This window comes from Mustela nigripes, chromosome 1 (genome assembly GCF_022355385.1).
Source record: "Mustela nigripes isolate SB6536 chromosome 1, MUSNIG.SB6536, whole genome shotgun sequence".
NCBI classification, from domain to species: Eukaryota; Metazoa; Chordata; class Mammalia; order Carnivora; family Mustelidae; genus Mustela; species Mustela nigripes.
In genome coordinates, this window is record NC_081557.1 from 171505606 (window position 1) to 171520329 (window position 14724).

At 35.1% G+C, this 14724-nt stretch overlaps 1 protein-coding gene across 4 annotated transcripts in view; it reads left to right on the top strand.

Moving 5' to 3' along the window:
• The window catches only part of SEC24B (SEC24 homolog B, COPII coat complex component), a 95173-nt gene extending 80770 nt beyond the window's left edge, over positions 1 to 14403 (top strand). For all 4 annotated transcript variants that reach the window (XM_059377112.1, XM_059377116.1, XM_059377121.1 and 1 more), the window contains 10 exons: positions 278 to 401; positions 858 to 1016; positions 1685 to 1858; positions 2708 to 2818; positions 4248 to 4423; positions 5050 to 5187; positions 8710 to 8814; positions 9495 to 9587; positions 13164 to 13267; positions 13512 to 14403. In XM_059377112.1, the coding sequence (XP_059233095.1) occupies positions 278 to 401; positions 858 to 1016; positions 1685 to 1858; positions 2708 to 2818; positions 4248 to 4423; positions 5050 to 5187; positions 8710 to 8814; positions 9495 to 9587; positions 13164 to 13267; positions 13512 to 13626 (1299 nt within the window). In that variant the 3' untranslated portion in view covers positions 13627 to 14403. The remainder of the gene's footprint in view (positions 1 to 277; positions 402 to 857; positions 1017 to 1684; positions 1859 to 2707; positions 2819 to 4247; positions 4424 to 5049; positions 5188 to 8709; positions 8815 to 9494; positions 9588 to 13163; positions 13268 to 13511) is intronic.
• The last annotated feature ends 321 nt before the right edge of the window (positions 14404 to 14724 follow it).

The window sequence follows — 14724 nt, forward strand, 5'->3', positions numbered from 1 at the left end:
TCATTCCTTAATCTAGTTTTTGCCTCAGTTTCCTCACCTGTAAAATGTAGGTAACTTTAATTTGCATAAAACATCTCGAACAGTGCTTTTTAAGTGCTTTATAAATATTAGCAATTATTAGTATTTTTAAAGGATCTGTGCCAACTATCGACATTTAAAAAACTTCCTTAGTTTGATAGGAAGATGAAGGATAGCCTCTTCATTATTGTAAGAGAGACGTAGAAATATGTGTCCAGTGCAAGGTTTCTAGCTCTTACTTTATGACCTGTTGACTTAGGTTGTACAACATCTTGGCCCTGCAACTGATTTTTATAAGAAACTGGCTTTAGATTGCTCAGGGCAGCAGACTGCAGTGGATCTGTTCCTTTTAAGTTCACAGTATTCTGATCTTGCTTCTCTAGGTAAGGAGATATCGTCATGTTCATCTGTTTACATAAACGCTTTTAGCATGTAGTCAAATTTAAACTCTTTATTAAGAGTTCTCAACATTTGGGGGTAAAAAGCATGTGAATAAGATAGATATAATCTGTGAAAATTACCAGTAAACTGTAAAGCACTATACATATCTAAAACGCTATTACTCTTTGTTTTTAAAATCTAATTCCTTAAAAAAAAAAAAAAAAATCTAATTCCTTTACCATTTTGCTTAATAGTAAACCTTATCACATACTTTACAAATAGTTGTGTTTGCTCAGATTTATGTATTATCCTTTTGACTGCTTAGGTTTTCTCATTATGACAGATTTTGTTCATGACATAGAATCTCTTCTATTGTTGGACAAGTAAGATATTACTGGGTATTATTACAGGATAGTCTTATTTCTGTAGCTAATACTTATTCCTGTTTCTCTCTGAAGCTTGCATGTCCAAGTACTCCGCAGGGTGCATCTATTATTACCCGTCTTTCCACTATACTCACAATCCTTCACAAGCAGAAAAGTTACAAAAAGACCTAAAACGGTATCTCACAAGAAAAATTGGATTTGAAGCGGTTATGAGAATAAGGTGTACGAAAGGTATGAAAGTTAGGCTTTATATTATATACTTTCGTCAAAATTAATTGCCAATGACTACCTGTAATGATCCTTCATTGTGAAGAACTTTCTGCCTCATCCAGGTAGCTGTAAGCTCTTTTAAATATATGTAGTTATTGAATAATCACTGCCCAGTTTTTTAAGTAATTTGAATAAATAAGCAAAAGTAATGTTTGCTTTATTAGGAAGAACTTAAGAGAAAGCCACATTAGAGGTGATTTTAGAAGGAGAATTAGAGGAGTGAGGAAGACTGTAAATGAAAATTGTCTGATGAATGATCTTTGCCTTCATAATCATTCAGTTAGTCTTTAGTTTACCTCAGTTTCATGTGAATGTTTGCTGAAGGGAATCTCCTTTCTAATTTATAATATAATTCTTAAAAGAGTTACACAGTAACTACCATTTGTTTCATATGAGAATGTATAAGATCAGTTATCAATACAAGTTAAATATCTACTTTCCCTTTTATATAACCTGTATTGTTTTTTCTGAACTGATATTTAGAACCTCTGCTAACACACCAGTCCTACTCTCCAGTTATCCTTTTGATTCAAAAATCAGAGATGGGTTTTACTTTAAAAAGTAACTTTAGCCTGAGATAAAGATACTTTTGTTACTTCATCTTTTATAAAAAGTTTTCTCTTTCCTAGGTCTTTCAATGCACACTTTTCATGGAAACTTCTTTGTCCGTTCCACTGATTTGTTATCCCTTGCCAACATCAATCCTGATGCTGGATTTGCAGTACAATTGTCAATAGAAGAAAATTTGACAGATACTTCCTTAGTGTGCTTTCAGACAGCCCTGTTATATACATCAAGCAAAGGTAATGTTAACAGACAGGAAATAAAATCAGTAGTAGTTTTCCCCTCCTTTTACATGCTAGGGAAATGGGGAGAGAGAATGAACGAACATACAGTGGGAGATAAATGGAATTTGCATAGTTAATCAAATATGCGTTCTGTTTTTGTTGTTGTTGTTTTTAACTCATTTTTGAATCTTTAGTATCTTTTTTGACTCGTGGAAGTCATGTATTCTCAGGGTCATATGTGTCTGGTAAACTCATGCTAAACCCAGTTATGTCATCCTTAGCAGCATTTTTTGCCCCATAAATAAAAAATTCTACCTAGCACATAAGGCACATATTAGTTATTTGACAGTCAAGTTTTCTGACCTTTTGCTATGTTGGATGTAATTTGGAATGATCGATATTAAACTAAAAACCAGAACCTAATGTTCAGCTATATACAAAATACAATATAGGTTCATAGTCCACAGATTTGGAGAGTGTTTTATTTCTCTTTAAAACATGTTACTTGAGGGGTACCTGGGTGACTTAGTGAGCTAAGTCTCTCCCTTCAGCTTGGGTCACGATCTCAAGGTCTGCGATCGAGCCTTGCATTGGGTTCCCTGCTCAGCGGGGAGCCTGCTTCCCCCCTGTCTTTGCCTGCCTCCTCTCTGCCTACTTGAGATTTCTCTGTCTCTGTCAAATAAATAAAATCTTTAAAAAAAAAAAAAAGTTTTACTTGCAACACTTTGTATTCACATTTCAGAATTTTATGGGTGACTTAATCCAATCAGAATAGTAATTTGAGTAATGTTTTGAACTGTTTGCTTTATTTCTGTCTTGGCCTGATGTGTTTCTGCAATGATGTTGCTTCCTCCTTCTGTATAGGTGAGCGGAGAATTAGAGTGCACACGCTGTGTTTGCCAGTAGTAAGCTCACTCGCAGATGTATATGCGGGAGTGGATGTACAGGCTGCCGTCTGCCTCCTGGCAAACATGGGTGAGTGAAAATGTGAAGGAACAGGTGAAAGGTGGTTTTCTGTCCTAAAAACTGAAACCTGGGCATTTCATCCAAATCCCTTACTTAGAAGATACATACGTTCTCCATTTTCATTAACAGCACTGTGAATTGGACTGTTCTTATAATTCTTGTTAATGCGTTAGTTTAAAAATCTTTGAGGGCTTCATAATCACTGAAAGCTGGTAACAACCCAAATGTCCTTCAACTGGTAAAAGTAGGAACAAACCATGGTATATCCATACAGTGGAAATACAACTCAGTAATAAAAAGAAATGAACTGATGCTATGTCAGTAGACAAGAATGACTCTCACAAGCATTATGCTAAATGAAAGGAGTTTTACATTCATATGACCTTCTGGAAAAGGGAAGATTATAGGGATGGAGAACAAACAGATTGTTGATTATCAGGGTTAAAGGTAGTGGGATTTTACCACAGTGGGGCAATACCACTGGATATTTTGGGGGTAATGGAACTGTTGTATATTTTGATTATGGTAGTGACTATATGGCTGTGTGTTTGACATATAATCACTGTACAATTATACCCCAAAACATAAATTTTATTGTGTGTAAATTTAAAAAAATTATTTTGGGGAATCGTATAACATTGAATGTTTGGTTTTCAGTGAATTTTCTCTTGGGGCATGAAATGAACTTTATTTTTCATACAGCCCTAGAGAAAAATAGTCATTGTTATTCATTTTGGGAAAATTATAATAGCATTTACAAAAGTATGCCAATTTTTAATTATTTTTTATCTATATTTCAAATTCAGTATATTATAACTGATTGTTTTTCAGTGTAGTTTTATTTTTAATACTTGAGCATATCTGTAGGCTATCTTTAGCTTAATAAAATATGTACTTAGAAGAAAATAAGTTTCACACTGATATCTGGCTTTTCACTGTCTGTTTGAGAACCTATGTTCAATTGCCCTCTTTGTTTCCTTGACCCGGGAATGCTTTGACAAAGAAGATTTCAGAGGATCACAAGGGATAACTCAGATTGTAGAACTTACATTGTTTATGCAGAAAAAAAATGATATTTTATACATGTGACTTCTACTGGAGTAACTGCACCATCCCTAGAGCTTTCTCAGATGTAAATGGTTGATATACATTCTCTAATATCAATGGCAGTTAAGTGGTTTCAGATGTAAAGAGATGAAGAAAAAAGGATCCAAAATAATCTAGATCTGCTCTGATTGTGAGAATTAGCCAGATTCATTTCCTAAAAATTGTGTAATGAGCAGACACTTGGAAAATGAAGGGGCAAGTAAAATGTTAGTTTTCTCTCCTAAAAGTAGAATTTTTGTTGGTTTCCTAAATAATGCGTGTAAATTTTATCCCTTGTAGCATTCATTGGAGTCTGGTGGTTAAATCCATGTTCACTGTGATTGCGTTACAGCTGTTGATCGGTCTGTCTCGTCCAGCCTGTCAGATGCAAGAGATGCCTTAGTGAATGCTGTGGTGGACTCCCTGTCTGCATATGGCTCAACTGTCTCAAATTTACAGCACTCCGCACTGATAGCACCCAGCTCCCTCAAGCTCTTTCCCCTCTACGTTTTGGCCCTTCTCAAACAGGTAGCTCTCTGTCTACACTGGTACATTTCATACATGTATCAGGTGCATTACATACCTTCTCAGTACATAGATGAAATGAAATCCAGGTTTTCTGGGGTTTTTAATAATTAACTAGATAGTTTTACTACTTAGCATTGGAAAAGTTTTTGAAAAACAATAGCCAGTAGAAAAAAGTATATAAAAACAAATGATGACTGTCATGAAGCCACATGCTCTCACTCTTCAGTATGTGGGAGCAGCTTGAATAATAGTGTGCTTATAGCACAGTCTTAAAAATGTATGTGCTTCTGGAAGGAGACTCTAAGGAGAGGATTTACTGTCCATCAAACATCTTTCCAAGTCTCAGGCACGTAATAGTTGTTATATATGCATCATCCTATTTAATCCTTACAGCAGCCTAGAGAGGTATTTTTTTCTCTGTTTTTCTTAAGATAATATAGCTTTGAGAAGCTAAATAACTAGCTCACATATCTGCCTATTGAATGTCAGAGCTGAGAATTCAATCCAGGTCTATTCGAAGGCCGTGCTTTTTCCATACTGTGATGGTATATATATTTGTTTTGATATTTGTCTACATTTATGTTTTATTTGAAAAATACGGTGTTGTTTTTGTTGTTGTTTTATAGAAAGCATTTAGAACCGGTACAAGCACACGCCTCGATGATCGTGTATATGCCATGTGTCAGATAAAGTGTCAACCGCTTGTTCATCTGATGAAAATGATTCACCCCAACTTATACAGGATAGACAGATTGACAGATGAGGTATAATTTTTTTAGTGTACTTGAAATTTTTGTAATTTAAATATATTTGAGTGTCTTGATTCTACAGCTAAGCTACTAATGTATTAGTAACAATTTTTTACATCTGCTTATTCCCTATGATAGTAATAATACATTAAATAAGGACACTAGCTATGAATTTGGTTGAATAATAGGACTGTCAGATACTGTCTGTGGTTATGGAGTTTTCAGAAATATGGGAAGTAATTCACCTTGTGATTTGGTTATAATATTTATTACAAAGTAAGTTGTAGAGTGGACATTTCCATTTATATTTTGTAGATACTGGCTGTTCTTAATGTGATCAGAGTATAATTTTTAATTTTGTTGGGTTCTTTTTTTTTTTTTTTTAATGATTTTATTTATTCATTTATTCATTTGAGAGCGAGAGAGTAAGCATGCACAAGTGGGGAAAGAGGGAGGAGGGAGAAGCAGACTTCCCTGCTGAGCAGGGATCCTGTCTGACTCAGAGCTCAGTCTTGGGACTCTGGGATCATGACCTGAGCCATACAGGTGTCCTGTTTTGTTTTTAATTCCAGTATAATTAACATATAGTGTTATGTATTAATTTCAGTATATAATATAGTGCTTTAGTAATTCTGTATATTACTCAGTGCTCATCATGATAAACGTACTCTTGGTCCCCTTTATCCACCCCCCCACCCACATCCCCTCTGGTGACTGCCAGTTCTCTATAGTTAAGAGTCTGATTTTTTGGTTTGTGTGTGTGTGTTCATTTGTTTTGTTTCTTAAATGCCACATGTGAGTGAGATCTAAACGGTATTTGTCTTTCTCTGACTGACTTATTTCACTTAGCATTATACCATCTACATCTATCCATGGCGTGGCAAGATTTCATTCATTCTTATGGCTGAATAATTTTCCATTGTGTGTGTGTGTGTGTGTGTATACACCATTTTTTCTTTATCCATTCATCTGTTGATGGATACTTGGATTACTTCCGTACTTTGGCTATTGTAAATAATGCTCCAGTAAACATAGGGGTACATATGTCTTTTGGAATTAGTGTTTTTGTATTCTTTGGGTAAATACAAATTAATAGTGCATATTGTAATTCTGTTTTTAAGTTGAGGAACTTCCATATGGTTTTCCACAATGGCTACACCAGTTTGCATTCCCACCAAGAGCACATGAGCGTTCCTTTTTTCTCCACCTTCTTGCCAACATTTGTTGTTTCTTGTGTTTATTTCAGCCATTCTTACAGGTGTGAGGTGGTAACTCATGTGGTTTTGACTTGCATTTCCCTGATAAGTGATGTTGAGCATCTTTTCATGAGTCAGGTGGCCATCTGGATGTCTTTGGAGAAATGTCTGTTCATGTCTTTTGCCCATTTTTAATTGGATTATTTGGGTTTTTGTTGTCGTATAAATAATTGTATAAATTCTTTATATATTTTGGATATTAAACCTTTTCGGTTTATTGGATATATCTTCTCCCATTCGGTGTGCTGTCTTTTCATTTGGCTGATTGTTTCCTTTGCGGAGCAGAAGCTTTTTATTTTTATGTAGTCCCAGTGATTTATTTTTGCTTTCAATACCCTCACCTTAGGAGACCTTCTAGAAAAACGTTGCAATGGCCAGTGTCAGAGAAATTACTGCCAGTGCTCTCCTCTAGGATTTTTACAGTTTCAGATCACATATTTGGGTTCCTGTTTCATTCTTTTGTGTGTTGCCGCAACACTATTTGTTGAGGAGCCTGTCCTTTCCCATTACATATTCTTGCCTCCTTTGTCAAAGATTAATTGACCAAATAATCATGAGTTTATTTCTGGGGTCTCTCTTCCATTCCCCTGATCTATGTGTCTGTTTTTGTGCCAGTATCTTATTGTTTTGATTATTATTGCTTTGTAAGATATCTTGAAATCTGGGGTTGTGATACCTCCAGTTTTGTTGTTCTTTTTTCCAAGATTGCTTTAGCTATTTGGGGCTTTTTGTGGCTCCATACACATTTTAGGATTATTTGTTTTATTTCTCTGGAAAATACTGTGGCTATTTTGATACTGATTACATTAAATCTGCAGATTGCTTTGGATAGTATGTACATTTTAGCAATATTTATTCTCCCAACCCATGAACGTGGAATAGCTTTCCATTTGTTTGTGTCATCTTCAGTTTCTTAGTGTGTTATAGAGTTTTCAGAAACAGGTCTTCTACATCCTTGGTTAAGTTTATCCTTAAGTATTTTATTGTTTTGGGTGTAATTGTAAATGAGGTTGTTTTCTTAATTTCTCTTTCTGCTACTTAATTATTAGTGTATAGAAACACAACAGTTTTCTGTATATTGATTTTTTGTCCTGGAACCTTACCAGATTCATTTATCAGTTCTAGAATTTTTTGGTGGTGTCTTCAGGGTTTTCTTTCTTTCTTTCTTTCTTTAAGATTTTATTTATTCATTTGACACAGAGAGAGAGAGATCACAAGTAGGCAGAGAGGCAGGCGGGATGGGCGGGGGGTGGGGGTGAGCAGAGAGCCCAATGCGGGCTTTATCCCAGGACCCTGGGATCAGGACCTGAGCTGAAGGCAGAAGCTTAACCCACTGAGCCATCCAGGCATCCCTTCAGGGTTTTCTGTCTTGTCATCTACAAGTAGTGAAAGTTTTACTTCTTCCTTACTGATTTGGTTGCCTTTTATTTTTGTGGTTGCTATCTGATTGCTGTGCATAGGACTTCTAGTACAAGTGGTGAGAGTGGGCATCCTTGTCTTGTTCCTGATCTTAAGGGGAAGGTTCTCAGTTTTTCGCCATTAAATATGATGTTAGCTGCGGGTTTTTCATATATGGCCTTCATTATGTTGAGGTATGTTCTCTCTGATATAAGTGCAGTTTTGATTATATTATAAACCAGATCTGATGTCCAACAGTTATTTTTAATATGCAAATGTGTAGTGTCTTTTCTTCCTAGAGTAAAACTACTCTTTGGAATCTTCTGTATTTTGCTCCTTGAGAAATGTAAAAGAGTAGCTTGCTTTTCAGAAGATTTAATAATCGTACTTTTAACGTATCTGATCTCAGAAAGGAAGAAAGTGGGCAGATCATTTTACATATTCATGTTTTTATCTTTGTTTTTTAAAGATTTTATTTATTTATTTATTTTAGAAAGAGAGAGAGCATGCACAAGCAGGGCGAGGCAGAGGGAGAGGGAGAGATCTCAAACAGACTCCTTGCGTAGCACAAGCCTCATGCAGATCCCAACACAGGGCCTGATCTCTTGACCTGAGATCACCACTTGAGCCAAAACCGAGAGTCAGACACTTAGACCAACTGAGCCACACAGGCGCCCCATCGTGTTTTTATCTTTGTAACTTGAGTACATTTGAGTGTCTTGATTCTATAGTCAAGGTGGTAGTGTATTATCAGTAACTTTTTGCATCTTACAAAATTCTCTAGTGTCGTTTTTCAGTATTTTATAAAGAACTAGTAGCCCTTATGTTCCACACTGTGCTGATAGTTGTATAAGCTCACTCCATCTTTTTTTTTCCCCCCCAGGGTGCAATACATGTTAATGACAAGGTTGTACCTCAGCCACCTCTTCAAAAATTGTCTGCAGAGAAACTGACAAGAGAAGGTGCTTTCCTTATGGACTGTGGCTCTGTAAGCACCCTCTACTCATAAAGTTTAACACTGTTCCAGCGGGCAAAAGGAGAAACACGTATGATCATAGATCAGGCAGTGAAAGGTGAAATAAGGAATAGAGAGGCAATAAATTAGTCCCTGGCACAAGAGGTCAATTTATTTTAGACTTTTCTAGTTGGATATCGTTTTATTTTCATGGATTATTTATTGTATGGATAATGTATACTTGATAGAATAGTAAAGAAATAAGTTCTGTCTTTAAGGATTTTACCATTTAGAATCCCAAATTCAAAGGGACCTCAGTAGTCTATCAGTTTCAACTTCTGTCCTTTGCCTGAAATGCCAGTAATAATTAGGAGTTTAGGAGAAGTCACTGGGCAGGATGGTGGTGAAAGGGTATCAGAATGGTCAAGATGACTTCATAACTGATACCTTTTGAGCAGGAAAAGGGTGGATGTGGGAGAGCCCATTAGTTAAAATAGACAATAACTGAAAAAGTGGATAGGGAAAATAGTAAGTCTTGGCTAAAATACTTGGTTATCTTGGCTAAAATACTACCTTCTAAAGGGAAAAAAGATAGAAGATGGTAAAATATAGTTTATGGGAATTCTTGAAATTTAAGCTAAGAAGATGTGAAGCACTCTAAAATTTCAGATTAGGGAGTTTTAATATTTTGTGGTTTTTTTTTTTCATTTTAGGTTTTTTACATTTGGATTGGAAAAAGCTGTGACAATCACTTCATAGAGGATGTACTCGGGTATCCTAATTTTGCATCAATACCACAGAAAATGGTCAGTGCCTTTTACAGTTTTAAGTTTTTGTATGCTTGTTTGTTTAAAATTTTTAGTGAGCTAAAATTCACACACTTCACCATTTCAGTTGTCATAAAGTATACAACTGTGGTACAATAATCACCAGTATTTTAATTTCAGACCATTTCTGTCACACACACCCCCAAAAAAACCTGTATTCCAAATTCCCCTCCTCCTTTCCCCTGGCAACCACTAATTACCTTCTGTCTCTCTGGCATTGCCATTTCATGTTATGGAATTATGGAATTCCATAATATATGGCCTTTTGTGTGTGTTTGTTTGTTTCACTTCCCATGATGTTTTTAAAGTTCATATTGTAGCATGTATGAGTACTTCATTCTTTTTTATGACTAAGTAGTAATTAAACAGTTAGGCTACATTTTTAAATCCAGTCATTCATTCATGAATATTGGGTGTTTTTCATTTTGGGGCTTTGTGAGTAGTATTAGTATGAACAGTTTATGTGCAAGTGTTTGTGTGAACACACGTTTTCGGTTCTCTTGGGTATATACCTAGGAGTAGAATTGCTGGGCCACATGGTAAACTGTGTTTAACTTTTTGAGAAACTGCCAAAATGTTTTCCAACAACTTTAACTTCTGATTTAAGTTATTTTATTGATAATAAATGTAATTTTTTCAGTGGACATTTATTGTATGTTTATTAACCAATACCAAAGAAATATGATCCTAAAATAGTTCTCTGTAATTAATAGGAAAGGCCTACTTTACCGTTGGATATTGTAGATATGTCCTTCCTCCGGAAGTTAATTTAAAATCAATGTAATTTTTATCACATTCTGATTGTGATATTGCTATTTCAAAATCACAGTTGTTTGCAAATAGCAAACAATTGCTGTTGTCTATTTCTGGGTTTTTTTTTTATATTTGACACAGTAATTCCAGAGTTCACTTCTAAGACTCAGCAAATGAAGTTAATAAGGAGAAGTTTGAAAAGAGGGAAAAAACTCAGCAAATGGGAAAAGCATATGAAAAAGAAGTTCTAAATAAAATAGTAAACTTTATTTTAGTGCTGTAGTTATTTAAACACTGTGATACTAGCTTTATAAACATATCAGCAGAACAAAACAGAGGTCAGAAATGGATCTAATTCATGAAAAATAGAATGTGCTAATGAATATATTTAAAGAAAAAATACTAGAAAAATAATCTTTATTGTATTAAAATGGATAAGGCCTTTGTAAGTCAGTGATGAAAAAGATTAATAAATCTGATAGCATTAAAAACTAAAGTATTTCTATGTGGTAAAATAAATAAAGCCAAAAGACGGACAACAAAATCAGAAAGTTACCTGTAGCTCAGGACTGAGAATGAGCTAATTTTTCTAGTATAAAAAGTTGTCTTACAAATCTTTCAGAAAAAGACACCCTGGTCCCCTCAGAAAAAAAGGAAAAGAAAAATGGGCAAAGGATTTGAATAGACAATTTACAGGGGGGAAATATAGTAGTAGCCATATGAAACAATGTTCAGGCTCACTCATAATTAAGAAGACAAAATAACAGTAAGTAAAGCTTTTCTATTTAAATTTTTTTGTTTTACATGCTGTATTTTGAGTGATTTAGTTTATTAATTTGGCTTTGGAAACATATAAATGTTTCCTCCCATCATATAAATTCATATACAAAAATATTTATTTCTATTTTGTAATATGTATTTATTCAATTTATAAAATACATAAGAATAAACTCTTAAGGGCGCCTGGGTGGCTCAGTGGGTTAAGCCGCTGCCTTCAGCTCAGGTCATGATCTCAGGGTCCTGGGATCGAGTCCCGCATCGGGCTCTCTGCTCAGCAGGGAGCCTGCTTCCTCCTCTCTCTCTCTGCCTACTTGTAATCTCTCTCTGTCAAATAAATAAATAAAATCTTTAAAAAAAAAAAAGAAGAAGAAGAAACTCTTAAGTCTTTAAAAAGAATCTTGCATGTAGTTTTTAAATGTATTTACACATCCACACCGTTCTTTAAAATTCCTTACCCTTACCTTTTTTCTTAAGTTTTTATTTTGATTCCATTTAGTTAATACACAGTGTTATATTAGTTGCAGGTGTGCAGTGCAGTTCAGCACATCCGTACACAACCAGGTGCGCATCACAAGTGCGCTCCTTAACCCCCATCCCTTATTTCACCTCCCTACCCTACCTGCTGGTAACCATCAGTTTGTTCTCCATAGTCTAGAGTCTCTGTGGTCAAAAGTCTATTTCTTAGTTTCTCTCTCTCTCTCTCTCTCCTTCTCTCTTTTCCCGCTTTTCTTGTTTGTTTTGTTTCTCAAATTCCATTGCAGAGTGAAATCATTTGGTATTTGTCTTTCTCTGATTATTTTGCTTAGCATTGTACTTTCATCCATGTTGTTGGAAATGACAAGATTTCATTCTTTTTTATGGCTGAGTAATATTCCAGTGGGGGTATATATATATATATATATATATATATATATAATATATATATTTATAAGTGAGAGAAACATATATATCATTTCTTCTTTAACCATTCATCAGTCAGTGGACACTTGGGCTACTTCCCTATCTTGGCTATGGTTGATGCTGCTGCTATAAATAGGGATTCTTGTAGCCCTTTGAATTAGTGTTTTTGTATCCTTTGGGTCAGAACCTAGTAGTGCAGTTGCTGTGTTGTAATGTGGTTCTATTTTTAAGTTTTTGAAGAGCCTCCATACTGTTTTCCACAGTGGCTGTCTAGTTTGCATTCCCACCAACAAGTATGAGAGAATTCCCATCTCCCACCCTCACCAACACCTGTTGTTTCTTGTGTTGTTGATTTCAGCCATTCTGACAGATGTGAGGTGACATCTCATGGCGGGGGGGAGGGGTATATCTCATTGTAGTTTGATTTGCATTTCCCTTGCCCTTAAATTTTAGGGACTAACGGAAACACACAATTCTCTGAGAATAACTGTTTTTAGAAGAGGATGGAGTCTATAACTGTTGGGTAAATTTAGAAGTTAGTGATAACCCCCTTCATTTGCATGTTTCCTTTAGATGAAACTAAAAGTACAGTACAATACCATTGACATACTAATCATTGTGTATGTTTTATTGACTTAGTTAGAAAAAATATAATATGCAGGCAAAATATCAGTAACATACTTATCATTAAACATGTGTTGGGGCACCTAGGTGGCTCAGTCAGTTAATCATCTGACTCTTGCTCTCACCTGAGGTCATGATCTCAGAGTTGTGAGATTGAACTCTGCATTGGGCTCCACACTGGGTGTGGAACCTACTTAAGATTTTCTCTTTTCTTCTCCCTTTCTCTCTCCTTGCTCCCCTTCCTCCTGCTTGCGCATGTGCACACACACACTCTCTCTCTAAAAATGAATGAATGAAACATATTTTATTAACTTATCCAGAAAAATATAAACAGATTTGTGAACAATTTGAATTTCCCCCTTTTGGTTGCTGCTTTAGGTCTAGGAATAGAGTGCTGGCAGTTGGTTGGTGGTAACAGGAATGAATCATGATTTAGTTCTAATATTGCTACAGTCCATAAGAAAGGAAGTAATTTCCTAATTGTATTACTTTTACCAGACTCATCTTCCAGAGCTAGATACACTTTCATCAGAAAGAGCAAGATCCTTTATAACTTGGCTTAGAGACAACAGACCATTAAGCCCAATTCTTCACGTGGTAAAGTAAGTACTTCTGTAACTTAATTATGAAATTGTCTTATCCTGTGCAGTCTGTGTGAAACTGCATGTCTTCAAAGCAAACCTTAAATAATATTATGAAAACATATACTAATAGGAGAATGCTGTTAATTGGTTAATAGCCATGTTCCATTTTCCTAAAGCCCCCACGTGTTAGTAATTGTTTAAATATATACTCTGTAATGATGTGCATTTTTAGACAAATAACCCCCCTTTTTTTTCATTTCAGAGATGAGAGTCCTGCCAAAACAGAATTTTTTCAACATTTGATTGAAGACCGAACAGAAGCCGCATTCTCTTACTATGAATTTTTGCTTCACATTCAGCAGCAGATTTGTAAGTGAAGTGGAATAAAATTTGAATATGAAGAAAAAGACCCATAGCCTAGGTAAAGCATAATCTGTCAGGAAAGCACATCTAGGATATTTGAAACGAAGGCATTTGCTGTTACAAGACAGAGTGCGTAGAGTGTAGCACCCTGAGGCTTTGGCAAAAGGTGAAGGGGAAGAAAGAACTTGACAGGTTTTCTTCAGCCTGAATTAATGGTATTTATGATGCTGTTTCACCGAGTCCACTTTGAATTGGTTTCTGCACATTTCCAGTAGTGCGGCAGTGCAAGCCGGCACATTTAGGTAGCTCTGTGGAATGATAACGTCATAATGTCAAATTAAATCAATTCCTTTTTCTGATAATTGATAGAAACTCTTCCGGACTTGAACTCTGTCTGACAAGAGATGCCAAAAGGCAGTGGTACCGTGTTACTTGTTTATATGAATTACTTTTTAACAAGGAATGATTTGTATTCATGAATTCAATATTTTCCCTGTAAAAAAAAAAGTAGCATTTCAGTACATGAACTATAGAAAAATATATATATAATGTACATAAATGTTACATTTGTAAAGAAAATGTAAAAATGTAACTACAAAATACAAATTGCTTAAACTGAACTGCATTGTTGGATGACAACTCCTTTTGTCACAGTTCAAGAATGAGGTTGACTAATGCGTGTTATGAATTGAGTCCACGAAAGAAATACAAAACTCTTTGTAATTCTGTTAAATCTTTTATGTGGATTTATTTATGATCAGCCTACTAATTAAAAATATTTTGCTTGACAATATTTGGTGTTTTTTTGTTGTGGGGAGGGTTGGTGTTACTTCTGCATATAGGATATATTGAGTTTACTACTTGAATTTAGTAGTATTTGAATCCATTCGTTTTTATTAGTTTCTGGACATTACCAAGTACTCATTCTGTTTGTATTCTTAAAAAACCAGTGTCACTTTTAAAATACATACGAGTATTGACTAGGTATAATCTTAATTTGCCTTTCTCAGTTAAATTGGGCATTTTTTTCTGTACATTCATAGCAAGAAAATTTTCATGACATATGTGACTCTTCTATTTAATTGACTGTTATGATTATCATCTTGAATTTT